Source organism: Lepidochelys olivacea, assembly GCF_965140295.1.
Source record: "Lepidochelys olivacea isolate rLepOli2 genome assembly, chromosome: 27".
NCBI classification, from domain to species: domain Eukaryota; kingdom Metazoa; phylum Chordata; order Testudines; family Cheloniidae; genus Lepidochelys; species Lepidochelys olivacea.
Window position 1 is genome coordinate 16,114,303 of NC_140437.1, and position 19,164 is coordinate 16,133,466.

Sequence of the window (19,164 nt, forward strand, 5' to 3'; positions counted from 1 at the left end):
TCGGCCTCGCGCTGCGGCCCCGACAGAGGGAAAAAGGCGGGAAGGACAGTTGGTCTCGCGCTGCGGAAGGAGCAGGCGGAAAAAAGGCGGGAAGGGCATTTGGTCTCGTGCTGCGGACGCGATTGGGGAGAAAAAGGCGGGAAGGGCGTTCGGCCTCGCGCTGCGGCCCAGACAGGGGAAAAAGGCGGGAAGGGCGTTCGGCCTCGTGCTGCAGAGGCGACAAAGGCGGAAACAAACGGGAAGGGCATTTGGCCTCGCGCTGCAGGGGCGACAGGCGAGAAGGGCATTTGGCCTCGCGCTGCGGACGCCGCAGGCGGAAAAAAGGCGGGCAAGGCGGTTAGGCTCGCGCTGAAGCCGCGACAGGCGGGAAAAAGGCGGGCGGCGCAAAGCTGTTGGTCACGCGCCGCGGCGGTTAGAATGCTGCGGGCGGGGGAGGGGCTGCGAGGGGAGCTTGAGCCCCGCCCTCTCTCCTTGGCAGGGAGCGAGGACCGCGTGGGAGGGGGCTGCGCTTGACCATGCAGGGGGGCGGCTGCGGGCTGAGCCCTCCCCTCTACAGCGCCTCCCTCCTGTCCCTGGGGGTTTTGTTGAGCGCCTTGTTTGCTTTGACCCAAGGTAACCGGGGGAGCAGGTTGTCCTCACTCTCTGTGGGGGCTTCCCGGGTCTCCAGCTCTTTACCCTGTGGATGGCAGAGGCACACCCTGTTCTCCCTGTGGCCCTCACTCTGAGATCAGAGATTGTAAGGGGCCATTGTAGTCTCCCAGAGCCCCTTTTTCCCTGAGCTCAGAAATCATCAAGGCCTCATGTTCGGTGTGGGTCACTGCCAATACCCCTTTACCTCTTGGCCTCGCTCTTTGGGAAGCCAGACATCAGAAGAGGCCATCCCAGTGTCCTGGAGGCCTTCAGTGAAACCCTGGATCAGGAGTCATTGAGGGCCCCCAAAATATCGGGACAGCGGTCTTCACACCCATTAGGGGCTCTCTTGAGAGAGAAGCCCTTTCACATGTACTGGGCCCCAGTGCTCATCATATAGCTCATCATTTAGCTTATTCATCCCTTTAAACGGCTCAGTGGATATGGAAACAGGAGCACTGAAACATGGGCCCCACACCCTCCACAAGATCACAAATGCTGTGGCTTCCCTGAACCCCACTTGTGTCAGAGAAATCAGAGCCTCCTGCAACCTCAGCAGATGCGTCTCTAACGGTGGTGGGCTGCCCTTCTGAAATAGGTGTTACATAACCATAGTTATGAATTCTTTTGTCCCAAAGTCAGATGGGGTGTCGGAGTTGGGGGCCCCTGCAAATTATAAATAAATGGTATTCCTTTCAGAGACTGTTAATGGAAATCTCCAACCTGTTCACTGAAATCTGTAACTATTCAGAGGTTCTGGGGTTGATCAAAGACAGTGCTAGGCATAAGCAGACAAAGCAATGGCTTAACGGCCCTGAGCAACTCATGGCCCCCCTTAATTATTAGTAGATATTGTATGGGGTTGCCCCCCAAAATATTCCTGTTTAGAACCTCCAATGGATTAGCACAGGCACTGCTATTGATTAGTTAAGCGGTGCAAAGCACTTCCTTCACCTTTTGGGCAGAGTGTGCTGTTTCCACAGAACTTTCTGACCTGGGTAGTGAATGACTGGGATTAGTAATTGAACCCCGGACTTTAAACAGCAGAAAATGGTTCAAACCAGTATTTAATTTTTCTGGCTGCAAACTCCACCTTTTTGTTTATTTATATCAGAGAAGTAATGCCCATTCTGTAAGTTTCATGCAAGCTTGACAAGTTTTGTAGCTGAGATTATTTTGAAGAGCTGCAAATTTTTAAACAGCTTCCTTCCTTACTTACATATTTTTGGAAAGTTAATATTGAGCCTCTGTGGAGGCTCCACAGTCAAGACAGGTTTACTACTTGAACAGTAAATAGGAGTACTTGTTTTAAGAAAAGGATGGAAGAGAGGGGAACTGCAAACTGTTCAGGAAAGGGGAAACAAACTAAATTCAGATTTGATTTTTAAAATGTTTTTTTTTAAGTGTTACAGTGTTTTTTCTACAGTGGAAGCTGCAATTGATGAAGAACAATATTCTGTTAAAGTAATTAAAAAGAATTACATTTATGGCAACATCAAACATCAAGGTGATTATTTTTATAGTTAAGATCTCAGTAAGCATTTTAATGCAATATTAATACAAAGATCATAAATACAGCAATAAAGCATATAAACAAATGTACATATGTTGGTGACTGTGGCTGTGTTATTATACCAAAAGAATTTCAAATCTTAATTATATAGAAAATTACATAATTCTTCAAGCATATAAACAGGAAATGGATATCATAAAATAGGCAACTAAATTTTTTACTTCAAATTATTCCCAACTGGAACAATTCAATTACTGCAATCTGAAAGCTGTCAGTAAATCATAGCCACTGTGCAATAAAGGACATTGTAAACAGAAAGATCTTTGAATTAAGTGATTGCACAGAGCAGTAGGATGTGTGCTTATGGGTTTTTATACAAGATGAAAAAGGTATTGGCAAAATGATGATTCATTCTACAAGCTATCGATATTGCACAATCTTGGAGAGTCTGTTTTCAGTAAGGACTGCAAGTCAAGTATGCCGAACTGTGTTTTGGCCAAGGCTATAATGTTTTTAACTGAATCACAGTAAAGAAAGATAAAAGAGAATAGTTATGCATTTTTAATCAAAGGACAACATATACATTAGACATGGTTCTGTTGTGAATTCCTTAATCAGGGTCCCATTCTGACACACATGGAGGAGGGTTTGAGAAAAAACTTGTTTTGAGGTAAACGGTGTTTAAAAAGCCTTTGTGCCAAGGTGTAGAGAGTCCAAACTGCTCTCTAAATACCTGTTTGCTACTACTTGGTGGGTAACTTAGAGTGGCAGAGTATTTGGGGATGGCGAATGGTCGTACCTGGTGGGAAACAAGTACAGTTACTAGCATAGTAGAATTGATGGAAACCTGTTACGTACCCAACAGCAGTGGAAAATTTATTTATTCCATACCCATTGTAACAGATCCCACAAATTCTGTACCTGGGATATAGAGTAGGGCTATAGCTTATTCATTCCCATATGGATCCAGTCTGTACTTGTTCATTTCTTTCCTTTTTGTTCATTTACCAGATTGACCCCATAAAGTATCTGATTGGTCCGCACAGTTAATTGAAGTAATATAATAGATTTATTCTAGAAAAAGTTTAACACCACATGTTTACAACTACCTATTAAAGTTACAATGGAAAATGATTTAGAAAAACTCTAAAGAACTTTAATTTGGGTGGGAGGTGAGCCAAAGTCAATGGGGGCATAATTTATTATTTAGTGAGAAATTAAATAGATCATATTAGAAAAATGCCCTCGAATCTTTGTTTTTCTGGGGTGTTGGCTGTGGTCAATTTATTGTATTTTAGCACTAGCCTTTATTGTATTAAAGCACTAACCTTTATCAGGTTACGCCATAGGAACAGCACATGCTGCTGAGCTGCTGGTGATTCCAACAATACTATTCTCAGGATGCAGAGCTGTGGCTTAACACTTTTCCCCTGTGGTGTTGCTCTAGAATTTTGTAAGCATTTAATGTCACGATAAGGGTACTACTTGCCTTCTCACCACCTCAGCTGCAAACTGGAGATCTGATATTCTTAGGCTGTCAAATCTTTGGGACTGGGACCATGTTTTCCAGTATATCTGGACAGTACAAAGCACATTGTGGAGAGTTCCATGGTACAAACTAATAAACAATAATAATAATAATTAGTGTAACATTGAACTAATTTTGCAAGTTGGACCTAAAAAAGTAAAGAATTAAATAATGTATATGTGTATATATAAATTGATATTTAGTAATTTAATTCAGTTTCAGCATTGCTAGTTATTTAATTCATTCTCTTGTATTGCAGTGAACATTTATGTTAAAGTGTATACAAATAGTCCATTTCTAGTATGCATGGATTTGGCACTTTCTCAAAAAGAAGTAATAGATCCAAACTATTTATGGATTGGACCAGATGGAAAGAATCTAAAAGGCAAGTTACTTTCTCCTCATTATAGTTTATATACAGTCTTACTGGTTCCATGTTTATTCCATCACCTACTAACCCACAGAATCTGATTTTTATGAATATCACATAACAAGAAGCAATCCATATGTGATAGCATTGTTTTCTCTCCTATTTTACTGAAAAAAATTAATTCCGTCACTAATGGTTGAGTCGATTTCAGAATGCTGTATGTGAGATCACACTTTCTAAGTTTGTGGAGAAACCTATCATCAGTGGGATGGTGTGACTTGTGGGTCATGTTATCCTATGTGAATTTTTTCATGGGTGCTTTCATTAGCCTTCATTTCTTTAAGACATTTTCCATAATAATGTGTGATTAGTCAGAATTTGTTTTGAAGCTCTTCCTGATTTCCATAAAGAAAGGAGGTAATTTTCTTCACATAACTGACACAGATCTATAAAGTAGATTAAGGAAGCAGGGCTGGGGACTGAATATCCAGTCAGGCACTTAAGGGGAAACTGGAAGCACTATTAAAAAATCACTGCTTGGTAACCAAATGGGAGAGATTATGGAGAAAGTGGAGCTCCATGCCTAGTGGACTGGGTTGTTGTTTGATTTGGGATTTTTCTGTTTGAGTCTATATTTTCCTTTTTTGTTGTTGTTAACCTAAGCACAGACAGGCTCAAGAATAAAGCTGTGGAGAAAAGCTTTACTTGGTAAAAGACTTTGTAGTTGGCCCAGTTGGCCCACTCCATCAGTTTACAGATGTAAACACACAAACATTCCCCACTCCACTAGTTTGAACACCAGCAATGGTATTATAATACCATAAATGAAGAAAAAGAATTACTTTTAAAAAAATTAAGATGTTTTCACTCATATAATATTAGTTGAGTATTCACTTTATTAGCATATCAAGAGCATATTTTCACCTGTTCATAAGTTTTGTCAAAACAGTTTATGCTTTGAAGTATTTTCACCAAATAAATACACAAAGCATGATTTTTACTTTACTGAGGGATGTAAAAATTTGACCTTTGATATATGTTTAAAGGCTGTTTTAATATTTTGTATATGCATCTTAAACGTTTTTTATTTTGATATATAGCAATGCTAAAAGTATGCACATGTTTATGTTCTCAGCACACTTAACATAACTTAAAAATACATCTTAAGTGCAGTAATTTAAGATAACCTGCTGTAGATCCTCCTTTCTGTCAAATAGTTCTGGACTCCTACAATTACATTCCCTTCTCCAAATTTTCAAATGCCTGAGGGAAAAAATGAGATTTGCAACAAGTCCTGAAGGTCATTAGATTCAGACCAACTTCTATAAGTAAATTGATATTCCTATGTAAATAATATATCTTCTTTCATCTGTTAGTATACTACATAAATTATGCATCAGTATTTTTCTAATATTAATCAGGTAGTTTCCTGTTTCCATTTTAGGACAAAGATATATCAATCTCACGGAAACAGGAAAACTGATGGTGAGAGGTTTTCAGGAATCTATGTCTGGATCTTATACTTGCACTCTTTCTTATAAAACCATCAAAACTGACATACAAGAAGAGAGAGAGAAATTTAAGACATATAAATTTATGGTTTATGGTAAGACCGTACAAATTTGCTGGTAAACTAGTGCATGTGACTTTTCTGAATATTGGTTTATTAAACACAATTAGTTAGCACTGTACTCCAGAATGTAAATTACATTTTCAAGCACCTTGGTGATAAACATCTTTATTATTCTAAATGCCAGTTTTTGAAAAGTCAGTTCAATACAACTTCGATTTCAATCAAATCAACACAACTGCCAATAGCATCTGATGATTGTCCTTGAGAATGAAATAATCTTTACCCTTGGGAAAAATAGACGAGGTCATTGCCTTCTTCCTGCCTTCCCCCAAAGGTACCCAAGGACAGAAGAAGAGGCTCTGGTGTGGCTGTGATCTTGTTCCAAAGAGGTGTCAAAGATGGGGCTCTGTCCTGGTCTGATCTTAGTTGATGACATATGTTACAAGTGGTGGAAGGGTGACAGATTGTGCAGTTTAGCAACCCCATCATTCTCCCAAAAACAATTATAAAAAAGTAAATGAAAGGAGGAAGAAACAGATGTAAATTCTTTTTCCAGTCACTTCAAAACTCTCCACCCTAAAATGCAGGTACATGAAGTACTTTCTTTAACAATTTCTCATCACATTTCAGTTATGTCTACTTTGTAAGCAAGTGCACAGGCTCAAAAGTGGCTATGTTAGTTCTGTAGCTGTTTTGACATATAACATTTTCCCATGGTTGGTATTTAGGCACATAGTCATATAAAAATATAGTGTGTACACATACGAAAATTCTTGTGTGTATCAAACTAAATGAATAGTGTAATGCCATTTAAGACAGGGAAGCTATACCAAGGATGCATTTGGCCCGTCATGCTTAATAAGTAAACAAATTGGTTTGCCTCTAAATAAAAGTCTATTTAAGATATAAGATACAAAGAGTAGTACTGCATAGGAAATATAATATGTGTGGGACAGACATTATATTGCATGTACTTATGTGTATACTAATTTTTGTTAGCATATCGGGAGCCTGACTACACATACCAGATATCTGTTCGGTTTACTACAAAAGAGTGCAGACTAGCAGCTAATGGTCAATTCTTTGAAGAGCTGAAGAAAATCTTGAATGATTTAATCTCTGATTTGACATGTCATGTTATAGAACCATCATACAAATGTCATGTCATCAAGATGCCAAAACATGGCCTCCTGGATGAGCTATTTGTTACTTTTCAAGGTAACAGATTTAAGCATTTGTTTAAGACGTAGTGTCACACTGTTACTTTATTAAAAAAACTTAAATTAAGGGCAATATAAATTACATTTGCAATTATATCAGAGTCATATGTTCCCTCATATGTTGCTTCTCTGCTTTTCTTCAGAGTTTCTGTATTTTTTCTTCTTAGCCCACAGATGGAGCTATAATGCAGCTTATAAATTGTTTGAATTTATATTAATGTACTTTTTACAACCTTTCTGGGAAAGGTTATTCTCTAACAGGGGTGTCATTTGCAAAGGGCCTTGGGGAACATACGAATGGCCATACCGGGTCAGACCAAAGGTCCATCTAGCCCAGTATCCTGCCTTTTGATAGCGGCAAATGCCAGGTGCTTAGAGGGAATGAACAGAACAGATAATCATGAAGTGATCCATCCCTGTCGCCCATTCCCAGAAAATCATTTACTAAAGTCCAGATATAGTTCATTCATGATTCTTCATCAATGTTGTAATTCTGTCAGAAAAATGATCAGATTTATCTTTCTTGCTATTTTCTTCTTGTTTCTTGACACTTCCTTATTTGGGGTCAGCAACTTTTATTGTCTTCTTCCGAAACTCATGATTGTACACCTGGTTGTCATGCAAATTGGTCTTTCTAATGTCCACTGATGTCTGGTCCATATACCAAGTCTTTGGCCTTCCCCTTGGTCATCTTCCGTCCATGATCATTGCAAGGGCCAGCCTATCAACATAACTCTCAGGTCTCTCCACTGGACATGTCCCTACCAACGTTGCCTAGCCTCCCTCAACTTGTCTTCATTTGGGGCAGCCCGCACTATGCCCCTCATAACTTCATTTCATTTCCTGTCATGGAGTGTGCAGCCATTTTGCCATTTCAGCATCTTCTTTTCTGTGGTGGAGAACATACTGATTTATTTTCTTGTGCCTGGCCAAGTCTCTGTTCTGCACATTTGGGTGGGTAGAATTATAGTTTTACACACTCTACCTTTTAATTTTGTAGGCATCTTTTATCACAGATGACTGGGGTCAGCCCCCAGCATTTGCACCAAGCAGCTTTGGAACAGTGCTGGGCTTCACTCAGAGCACCACTATCAGCAACCACTGATCCTATTTCAGAGTAACAGCCGTGTTAGTCTGTATTCGCAAAAAGAAAAGGAGTACTTGTGGCACCTTAGAGACTAACCAATTTATTTGAGCATAAGCTTTCATGAGCTACAGCATCCGATGAAGTGAGCTGTAGCTCACGAAAGCTTATGCTCAAATAAATTGGTTAGTCTCTAAGGTGCCACAAGTACTCCTTTTTCTTTTCACTGATCCTATGTATTTAGATTCTTTCATTTGTCTAAGCTCTCTGCCTGTAATATCCTTTATGGTGCGTCGTCCTCCCTCAATTGTAACCTAAGTCTTGCTAACATTCACTCTCACTCCTGCCTGCTCTATGTTGCCACTGTTCAAAGTTGGATTGCAGGGTCTCACAGTCTTTCGCACATATCACTGAGACCATGTCTACGCTACGGGGGGAGATGGATCTAAGTTACGCAACTTCAGCTACATGAATAACTTAGCTGAAGTCGACGTACTTAAATCTACTGCGGGGTCCACACTACGCTATATCAACTGGAGACGCTCTCCCATCGACTTCCCTTGCACTTCTCGTTCAGGTGGAGGACAGGAGTTGATGGGAGAGAAATTGGCGGTCGATCGCTGCACGTTGAACCCCCAGTTAGTGTAGACAAGGCCTGAGTCATCAGTGAACAGCATATTCCAAGGCAACTCCCTTCCCCTATTTTCACTTATCACATCCAAGGCAACTGCAAACAAAGAAGGATTAAACACTGACCCCTTCTCCCCCAATACAGCTGAACATTTACTGGAAATTTACTGCTGTAGCAGACTACTATGGTCGTCACTCCATCAAAAATATCCTGAATAAGGCAATATATCCTTCTGGCACACCTCTCCATTGCAAATTCCACCAAACTAGTTTTCTTGATGAACATTTATACACCACCTTCTCCAAGTCCACAAAGGCTGTGCCCAGTTGCTGTCTCTTGTCTCTAAACTTCTCCATGAGTATTCATAGAGCAAATATGGCATCAGTTGTACCCCTTCCCAGCATAAATACATATTGACCTCTCCAAATCTCAAGTGTTTCATAGATTCATAGATATTTAGGCCAGAAGGGACCATTTTGATCATCTAGTCTGACCTCCTGCACAATGCAGGCCACAGAATTTCACCCACCACTCCTAAAAAAGACCTCACACCTATATCTGTGCTATTGAAGTCCTCAAATTGTAGTTTGAAGACCTCAAGGAGCAGAGAATCCTCCAGCAAGTGACCCGTGCCCCATGCTACAGAGGAAGGCGAAAAACCTCCAGGGCCTTCCAATCTGCCCTGGAGGAAAATTCCTTCCCGACCCCAAATATGGCGATCAGCTAAACCCTGAGCATATGGGCAAGATTCATCAGCCAGATACTACAGAAAATTCTTTCCCGGGTAACTTGGATCTTACCCCATCTAAAAACCCATCACAGGCCATTGGGCCTATTTACCATGAATATTTAATTACCAAAACCATGTTATCCCATCATACCATCTCCTCCATAAACTTATCGAGTTTAATCTTAAAGCAAGATAGATCTTTTGCCCCCACTACTTCCCTCGGAAGGCTATTCCAAAACTTCACTCCTCTGATGGTTAGAAACCTTCGTCTAATTTCTAATCTAAATTTCCTAGTGGCCAGTTTATATCCATTTGTTCTTGTGTCCACATTGGTACTGAGTTTAAATAATTCCTCTCCCTCTCTGGTATTTATCCCTCTGATATATTTATAGAGAGCAATCATATCTCCCCTCAACCTTCTTTTAGTTAGGCTAAACAAGCCAAGCTCCCTGAGTCTCCTTTCATAAGACAAGTTTTCCATTCCTCGGATCATCCTAGTAGCCCTTCTCTGTACCTGTTCCAGTTTGAATTCATCCTTCTTAAACATGGGAGACCAGAACTGCACACAGTATTCCAGGTGAGGTCTCACCAGTGCCTTATATAACGGTACTAAAACCTCCTTATCCCTACTGGAAATACCTCTCCTGATGCATCCCAAGACGACATTAGCTTTTTTCACAGCCATATCACATTGGCAGCTCATAGTCATCCTATGATCAACCAATACTCCAAGGTCCTTTTCCTCCTCCGTTACTTCTAGTTGATGCGTCCCTAGCTTATAACTAAAATTCTTGTTATTAATCCCTAAATGCATGACCTTACACTTCTCACTATTAAATTTCATCCTATTCCTATTACTCCAGTTTACAAGGTCATCCAGATCCTCCTGTAGGGTATCCCTGTCCGTCTCTAAATTAGCAATACCTCCCAGCTTTGTATCATCTGCAAACTTTATTAGCACACTCCCACTTTTTGTGCCCAGGTCAGTAATAAAAAGATTAAATAAGATTGGTCCCAAAACTGATCCTTGAGGAACTCCACTGGTAACCTCCCTCCAACTTGACAGTTCACCTTTCAGTAGGACCCGTTGTAGTCTCCCCTTTAACCAATTCCCTATCCACCTTTCAATTTTCCTATTGATGCCCATCTTATCCAATTTAACTAATAATTCCCCATGTGGCACAGTATCAAACGCCTTACTAAAATCTAAGTAAATTAGATCCACTGCGTTTCCTTTATCTAAAAAATCTGTTACTCTCTCAAAGAAGGAGATCAGGTTGGTTTGGCACGATCTACCTTTTGTAAAACCATGTTGTATTTTGTCCCATTTACCATTGACTTCAATGTCCTTAACTACCTTCTCCTTCAAAATTTTTTCCAAGACCTTGCATACTACAGATGTCAAACTAACAGGCCTATAATTACTTGGATCACTTTTTTTCCCTTTCTTAAAAATAGGAACTATGTTAGCAATTCTCCAATCATACGGTACAACCCCTGAGTTTACAGATTCATTAAAAATTCTTGCTAATGGGCTTGCAATTTCTTGTGCCAATTCTTTTAATATTCTTGGATGAAGATTATCTGGGCCCCCCAATTTAGTCCCATTAAGCTGTTTGAGTTTCGCTTCTACCTCAGATATGGTGATGTCTACCTCCATATCCTCATTCCCATTTATCATGCTACCATTATCCCTAAGATCCTCTTTAGTCTTATTAAAGACTGAGGCAAAGTATTTGTTTAGATATTGGACCATGCCTAGATTATCCTTGACCTCCACTCCATCCTCAGTTTTTAGCAGTCCCACTTCTTCTCTCTTTGTTTTCTTCCTATTTATATGACTATAGAACCTTTTACTATTGGTTTTAATTCCCTTTGCAAGGTCCAACTCTACTTGACTTTTAGCCTGTCTCACTTTATCCCTACATATTCTGACCTCAATAAGGTAGCTTTCCTTACTGATCCCTCCCTTCTTCCACTCCCTATATGCTTTCTGCTTTTTCTTAATTACCTCTCTAAGATGCTTGCTCATCCAGCTTGGTCTACAACTCCTGCCTATGAATTTTTTCCCCTTTCTTGGGATGCAGGCTTCCGATAGCTTCTGCAGCTTTAATTTAAAATAATCCCAGGCCTCCTCTACCTTTAAACCCATAAATTCTTCAGTCCAATCCACTTCCCTAACTAATTTCTAACTAACTAACTAATTGACCTCTCCAAATCTCAAGTGTTCTCAGATGCTTTTCAATAATCTTCTCCCAAACTTTCATATGGCATGTGCTGTCAGCTTAATTAGGCCATAATTAGCATACAATATAATATCTCCTTTGTGTTTAAAAATGGACACCACAAAGCTTTTATTGCATTCGTCCAGCATTTTCTCTTTCTTAAGAATATCATTAAACAGACTTGTAAAATACTTGACGCTGTCCCTTCTCATTTACTTCAGTGCATCCAGCACTTCTTCATCTAGCCTAGGTGCTGTCTTCTTTTTCTTATTCCTCAGAGCCTCTACAACCTCTTCCTCCAGTGTGAAATCTGTTATGACTTGGCTCAGCTTACATGTTCTTAGTTCCTCCTGTGAGTTCTCATTTGTCACTCTTTCAAAATAATCACTCCAGACATTCTTGATTGATTCACCATTTGTTTACAATATACCATGTTCACTTCTAGTGTGTACAAACTCATATGAGCCTTTTCTTTCTTGCCTTAGCGAGTTTTTGGACAGTCTTTTCTCTGTCATATCCTCCTAGTTGATTATATAGCTTGTCACAAGCCAAATTTTTAGCTGTGGCAACACTTCTAACACTTCTCTTTTTTTCACCTCCATATACACTATCTTATCTTTGCTCAAGCTACTGGTCTACCATTTTTTAAAAGTTATCTCTCTTTCTTCACAGATTTTTTTAACCTGAAGATTCCACCACCAAGTCTTCCTTCTTATCCTTTTTGGCACTGGTTTAATCACTCCTAGGACTTTGTATGCTGTTTCTAGCGATGTTAACTTTAATTTGTACCAGATATCCTCAACAAATCCCTTTGTGTAGTCAGAAAGTCTATGCATTATTTCTTGTTTAAAGATTTTTTTTAATTCCCATCTTTAAGTTTCCAGTGCTTAGACCTTTTTGGTGCCCAGGGATTCAGGTGTTTCCAAGATTTCTACATTTTGAATTCCATAGGGACAGTCGATCCATAATGCTCTCTGTAGGTGTCATAGCACTAGGGAATTGATGGGGGACAGGGACACCCCGGACACATTTTCTCTTGACTGTGTATCTGCCCTGCATGGGGGGAATTTGTCTGATGGGACCTGCAGTTGCTTTGTGGCAATTTTTCATCATCAGAGTGAATGAATTCCCCCTCTCCTCCCCCCATGTTCACAACAGAGAAGCCTCAAAGTTCAAATCTGGATTTGGACCTTTCCATAGTTTGAAGTTATTTGTATATATGGGGGTTTGAGTCTGTCCCATCTCTCATTTCCAGATCTTTTCTCTTCTCATTTATTTCATTATTTTGTTAGTGAATGACACTAAAGTCACTGGATAGGAATTGTCAGGACCACTCCTTTTTCCCTTATTAATAAATGATACCACATAGTTTTTTCCAGAATCTTGTATCTCTCCAGTTTTCCATGACCCTTTAGAAGTAATTATTAGGCATTCAGAATGTTCATTAGCTAATACTTTTAACATCCTAGAATGTCAAGCCAGCTAGACTGACTGATTTATATATGTTCATGTTTTCTTAGTATTTCCTTACCTGTTTTTAATCAGTTGGAGGTAATCGAAGTTGCCTTTCCTTCTTGGTTACCCATTTATCTTTATTTTTATTTAAAACTCAATTAAGTATCTTAGATCACAAGAACAATGGTTATGAAAAAAATATCTTGACCACAGAAACAAATGTAATAAATTGACACTTCCTCACAAATTTGAGGCAAAATAGAGTGCCTCTGCTCTTGAGTTGTATTGTAACAGCATAAAATTAATGTAATATACAGATAAGAAGCAGCAACAGTAGGATGACTGGCGTTTGCATGCCAGTGCTTTGTAAAATAAATCTCCAAATGAAAGACACTCATTTCAGGATGCTCCTTTGTAATGTATTCTTCAAGGTATTTATGATGAGCTATTACAATACAGTTTTGCCTTATACCCTTTCTCCTTTTCTCTATAGTAAATCCTTTTGCCCCAGGATGGGAAGCAGTTTGCCAACAGATTTCTTATGACTGTGAAGATGTAACCAACAGAAGAGTTCAGGAGGTAAGATTTTTTAATGCAAGCATACCTAAATAAACATGTGAATATTCTAGAACCCAAAATGAGGGAAGGAGACGCTGCGGGGTGGGAGGTTGTAAAATATGGACTACAAAGTTAGTTAAGGTGAAATTTACTTTTCCCTGTACAAATCCTAGATAACTGGGCTTTGTGCAGGGAAGTCTAGAAGAGCAAGAACAGCATGGAGAAGGAATCTATTCCATCAATCCACAAGCAGACCATGGTGTGTTGGTGCAGCTATTCTAGATGTGGTAGGGAATAGTAGCCACTGCTACTCCATGTCTCCTATTCAGATATTTTAGCCCACTGGATTCTTGTAAATGGGAACTAGAGGCCCCTCTGCACATCCATCCCCAGTGGTCCCCTATGTAACCAATTTTGGACCATTGTGGAATGTTTCTTCCCCTCCCCTCCCCCCCCCTTATTGAAAAGGACATGCAGATATCCATGCAGACGTCCCACTCTTAAGTACTTTTCTTTGTATTCGGGGTGGTCTGTGCACAATTGTATTCAGTGGATCAGTAGGGTTTAAATGTTATAGAAGGCTTTCACGGTCCCTTCACGCTACAGTGAATCCCATCATTAGTATTTACAGATTTTGACAGGTTGCAGTCCACCCTATGCAAAGAGCAGGAATGTATGTGTGATGTCTGGATTTTAAATAATTCAGCTCAAGATAGAAAACTATATTTAAATGTCATATTTATTCAAAAATTGCTGAGGCCAGTGTTAATGTTTCTTATACATTTACTTTCTAAAATATGAAATTATGAAAATTAGCAATATGTTAGCATGTACTGTATTGTTTATTTCAGTTTTCCTAGAACATAGACCTTTGGATTATGATTTGGTAGCTGTAAAACAGTTTAAAGAAACTATCAAGTGTAGCTTCTGTTTTATATATAGTTCATTTAGCTTCATGGTGATTGTTTATGATATATGTTATATTGCACATTGGCCCTGATCCTAAGCCCACTAAAGCCAATGGAAAGTCTCTGGATCACGATGCGGTGCAGTGGGTGCAGGATCAGGCCCATATTGCATATCATATACATATTCAAGCAGAATTAGGACAGAATATATTTATTGATATATCTGATCTACAAAAAACAAAATCTCACTGTCATATTTATCATTTATCATTTAATTATTCCTAAATTTTAGGCAAGAGATCTCATTGAAGAATTTTTCCATAAACAAACATATGTTCTGAAGCACGAGTTTCGGAATGTACCTGCAATACATTATATAGACCATAGCTTTGAAGTTACTCGCATTGACAGCTGTCGTCCAGGTTTTGGAAAAAATTATGACACCCACAATGACTGCGCTAGCTGCTGTGGTAATTATAGAAAAATAAAGTATCCATATTTTTAGCAAGCAATATAAAGATTATTTCATATTAACCCTGCTTACATATTATTGCATATTAACCCTGTTTTCCTGTCAGATACTTTTATCACCAATATTAAAAAAAAAATGTAAGCGTACTGCTGTTTATCTTTTGAAGAGGCATTTTGATTCTAAGTGATAAAGTTGGCAGGAATGGAAACAGCCAAGAAAAAGGTGCTGATAGTATTTGATGCATATCATACTGTAATAAAGGCTACCACTGCTGTCATTGGCCCATCTGACTTTCTCCTCTTGCTCTTAGATCAGTTGTAGTATTCAGGACATAGGATCAATAAGAAATTGTCACTTTCATAGTACTGCTATTTTAAAATAAATGCTCAACTGTTCTGGGAGTTCTCCTGCTAGCAGTATCTATTTCTGAATTTAGGGTTACTGGAGGCATGGTGTTCTCAGTAGGTCTTTAGTTCTTGTGCTCAGGCTATGTTTGCACCGCACACCTTACAGCAGCACAGCTATGCTGCTACAGCCATATCGCGGTAAGCTACGCAGTGTAGCCGCTCTTTGTGGGCAGGAGACAGCTCTCCTGCCAACAAAATAAAACCACCCCCAAAGAGGGGCGTCTCCCACCAACAAAGCACTGTCCATACCAGCACTTTTCATTGGTAAAACTTTTGTCGGTCAGGGATGTGGTTTTTTTTTTTTTTTCACACCCCTGATGACAAAAGTTTAACTGACGAAAGTGCAGTGTAGACATAGCCTCTATTTATTTTTGTTGGCTTTCAGCACACAATGCAAAGGCTGTCTGGTTAAACAGGGGTTAGTTAGAACTGAGTTACAGAATCATGGAAATGTAGGATAGGAAGGGACTTTGAGAGGTCATCTAGTCCAGCCCCCTGTACTGAGGCAGGACCAAATATACATAGATCATCTAAATCTCCAATGTTAGAGATTCCACAGTTTTCCTTGGAAGCCTATTCCGGTGCTTAACAATTCCTATAATTAAGGCTAAAATTTTGTCAGGGATATTTTTATTAAAAGTCAGGGACAGGTCACAGGCAATAGACAGAAATTCACGGAAGCCCGTGACCTGTCTCTGACTTTCACTAAAAATACCCCTGACAAAATGTGGAGGTGGATTCAGCTAAGCACTCACTGCTGCTGTGGCTGTAGGGTCCCCCACCACCTGCAGTGAGTGGGAGCTCTGGGGTTGGCCTGTTGCTGGGTCCCCTCGCCCCCCCACACCACCTGGGAGCTCCAGGGGGTCCTCCAGCTATGGCTTGGCAGCTGCAGGGTCTGCCCGCCGCAGCTGGGTAGCTATGGAAGATCCTCTCATTGCCCGCTGAGGCTGGGCAGCTGCGCAGGGTCCCCCCACTACAGCTGGGTAGGTGCAGGGGGTCTCCCCGCCTCAGCTGGGCAACAGCAGGGGGTCTGCCCATCCAGATGCAGGGTCCCCCCACTGTGGCTGGGCAACTGCAGGGGTTCTCCTACCAGGGCAGGGACTGGGAGCTGCGGGAGGGCTGGCTGAGAGCTCCAGCCCCAGGGCAGAAAATGTCACAGAGGTCAATGGAAGTCACGGATTCTGTGATTTCCATGACCTCCATGACATAATTGTAGCCTTACTTATAATTAGAAAGATTTTCTTAATATGTAACCTAAATCTCCCTTGCTGCAGATTAATCTGATTACTTTTTGTTTTAGCCTCTGTGGACATAGGGAACAACTGATTACTGTCCTCTTTACAATAGCTCTTAACAAATTTGAAGATTGTTATCAGGTCCCCTCTCATGCTGCTTTTCTCAAGACTAAAGCTGCCCAGCTTTTTTAACCTTTCCTCATAGGTCAGGTTTTCTAAACTTTTTATTATTTTTGTTGCTCTCCAATTTGTCCATATCTTTTTTTAAAGTGGGGTGCCCAGAACTGGACACTGTACTGTAGCTGAGGCCTCACCAGTGCCGAGTAGAGAGGGACAATTACCTCCCGTGTCTTACATATGCCACTCCTGTTAACATAGCCCAGAATTAGCCTGTTTCACAACTGCATCACAGATCAGGCTCATATTCAATTTGTGATCCTTTTTACTGCCCAGCCAGTTATTCCCATTTTGTAGCTGTGCATTTGATTATTTTCTTTCTAAGGGTAGTATTTTGCACTTGTCTTTATTTAATTTAACCTTTTTGATTTCAAACCAGTTCTTCAATTTGTCAAGGTTGTTTTGAATTCTAATCCTCCTCTCCAAAGTGCTAGCAACATAAAAAGTCATACTGGGTCAGACCAAAGGTCAACTGTCAACTGCTCCCAACCTGCTGTCATCCGCAGATTTTATAAGCATACTCTCCACTCCATTATCCAAGTAATTAATGAGAATGTCGAATAGTACTGGACTCAGGAGAGAGACCGCCATAGGATCCTACTAGATATGTTCCTCCAGATTGACAGCAAACCATTGATAATTACTGAATGAGTACAGTCTTTCAACCAGTTTTGCACCCATTTTATAGTAATTTCATCTAGACCATATGTCCCTAGTTTGCATATGAGAATGTTCTGTGGGATTGTGTCAAAAGCTTTACTAAAATCAAGATATATCACATCTGTAGTTTCACACCATCCACTAGGCTGTATTGGTTTTTTAACAAGCTTATAGTTTGAACAGGTTGTATTTTTAAATTCTGAGTTTACCCAAAGGCAATGCAGTACATATGTTTTATACCTAAAAAAATAAATAGCTAACCCTCCAGAAAAACTTTTCAGGAAAATGAGGTTGGGGATATTTACATATCACTAGTAATTTCCAACAGTCACTTCTATTGCTCATGGCAACTGAAATTTGCAAGGCAGCCATCTAGAGTCAGTTACACAATGTTAAGCAAAGTATATGTGCATTGCTGGATCAAGCAAAGTGCTCAGCCCCTGGATTGAGCCCTTAATTTCTGGTCAGACTTTTTGGTTCAGGCTACTGTGTTATGAAGTGAAGCTAAGTGTGTTGATCTCAGAGAAACTGAAAAAGGCATTCTATAATACAGGTAGAGTTATTCTACAGGGTATGTCGGAATGGAGCACTAAAATATTAAATGAAAAGTAACTGATATGAAGGAAAACTACATTCTTAATTTTAATATATTTTATAGGATCACTTAGCTCCATATGAAATATTCAGCATGCAAAAAAAATAACCTGGAGCTAGTTTAGTGATCTGCTGAATGTCCCTAATACAAGTTTGAAAATTCCATAATGTGTATAACCCAGCCCATGGTGGAAGTCATCTGACTGAAATACTGTATATTTGTTTGGTTGCAGTGGTTTGTGACCCTGGAACATACAGCCCGAACAATGAAGTGAGATGTCGGATTTGTACAAGCATTCGAATCAAACACTATGGAGCAAAATCTTGCTAATAAACTTAAAATAGAAATTGGAAAACTGAAGAAAAGTTGTGAAAGCATTATTATTCTTTTGTGATGTCTGTTTTTTTTTTACCTCCAAACCTGGGGCTCTTATATTTCAATAGCCAATCCTCTCAAGATTGATATAACTACATTTTCTGTATTCAGGAGCTACTTGTGGATAGAGATTCTAAAAAATGTCTAGTATAAAATGTTCATACCGGGGAGAGTAATTCAATGGAAAACAAAGAATGCAAAGAAAATTATGAGTATTAATATGTGGTTTTTACAGAAAAGTCTCTGATTTGTGGTATTGACACTGAACACAGCATAGCACTGTACTTTAAATAAATGAAGGAGACATAAACAATTGATGGAGAAGTGATTTATAGTATAGTGGAATGATTGTAGAAGCATACTAATGTGTTATGATGCTTTAAGTAGAAGTCCATGTACATTAATGTTTGCAAGAAATTACTCTTGTAGGCCAGAAGTACATATTTAACCTCTATAATGTAAAAAATAAAACTATTTATTGTATTTCCTTTTGCTTTTTGTCCCTTTTTGGAGAAAAACAAGGTTGTTACAACTTTCCTCTTTGCATATGAACTCCTTTTCAAGTCAGGGAGGTTGAAATAATTTATATTAACATATTGTACTGATTTTGCTATGAGATACGGTGTACCAATATTTATTAGCCATGCAAGCTAAATGTTTCAGAGCATGTTGTTAGAACTCATTTATAAATCCCCTTAAACACAGAATCTACAATGAAAACTCTAGCAGATTCTGTGTAGCTAAAATATTAATTTACTATACTGAAAATTTCACAATGCTATGCAGAACGGTTTTCCAGACCATATGTAAGAAACTCA

General features: G+C 39.5%; 1 protein-coding gene across 1 annotated transcript; it reads left to right on the forward strand.

The window, feature by feature from the left end:
- Window positions 1–515: 515 nt before the first annotated feature.
- On the forward strand, window positions 516–18,411 carry ZPBP2 (zona pellucida binding protein 2; the record flags this gene model as incomplete). The annotated part of the gene is made up of 8 exons (XM_084616087.1): window positions 516–612; window positions 2,057–2,137; window positions 3,931–4,056; window positions 5,486–5,647; window positions 6,614–6,832; window positions 13,453–13,538; window positions 14,718–14,895; window positions 18,204–18,411. 8 exons carry the CDS (start codon window positions 516–518, stop codon window positions 18,299–18,301), a joined length of 1,047 nt encoding a protein of 348 aa, XP_084472213.1. The 3' UTR covers window positions 18,302–18,411.
- Between the last annotated feature and the right edge of the window lie 753 nt (window positions 18,412–19,164).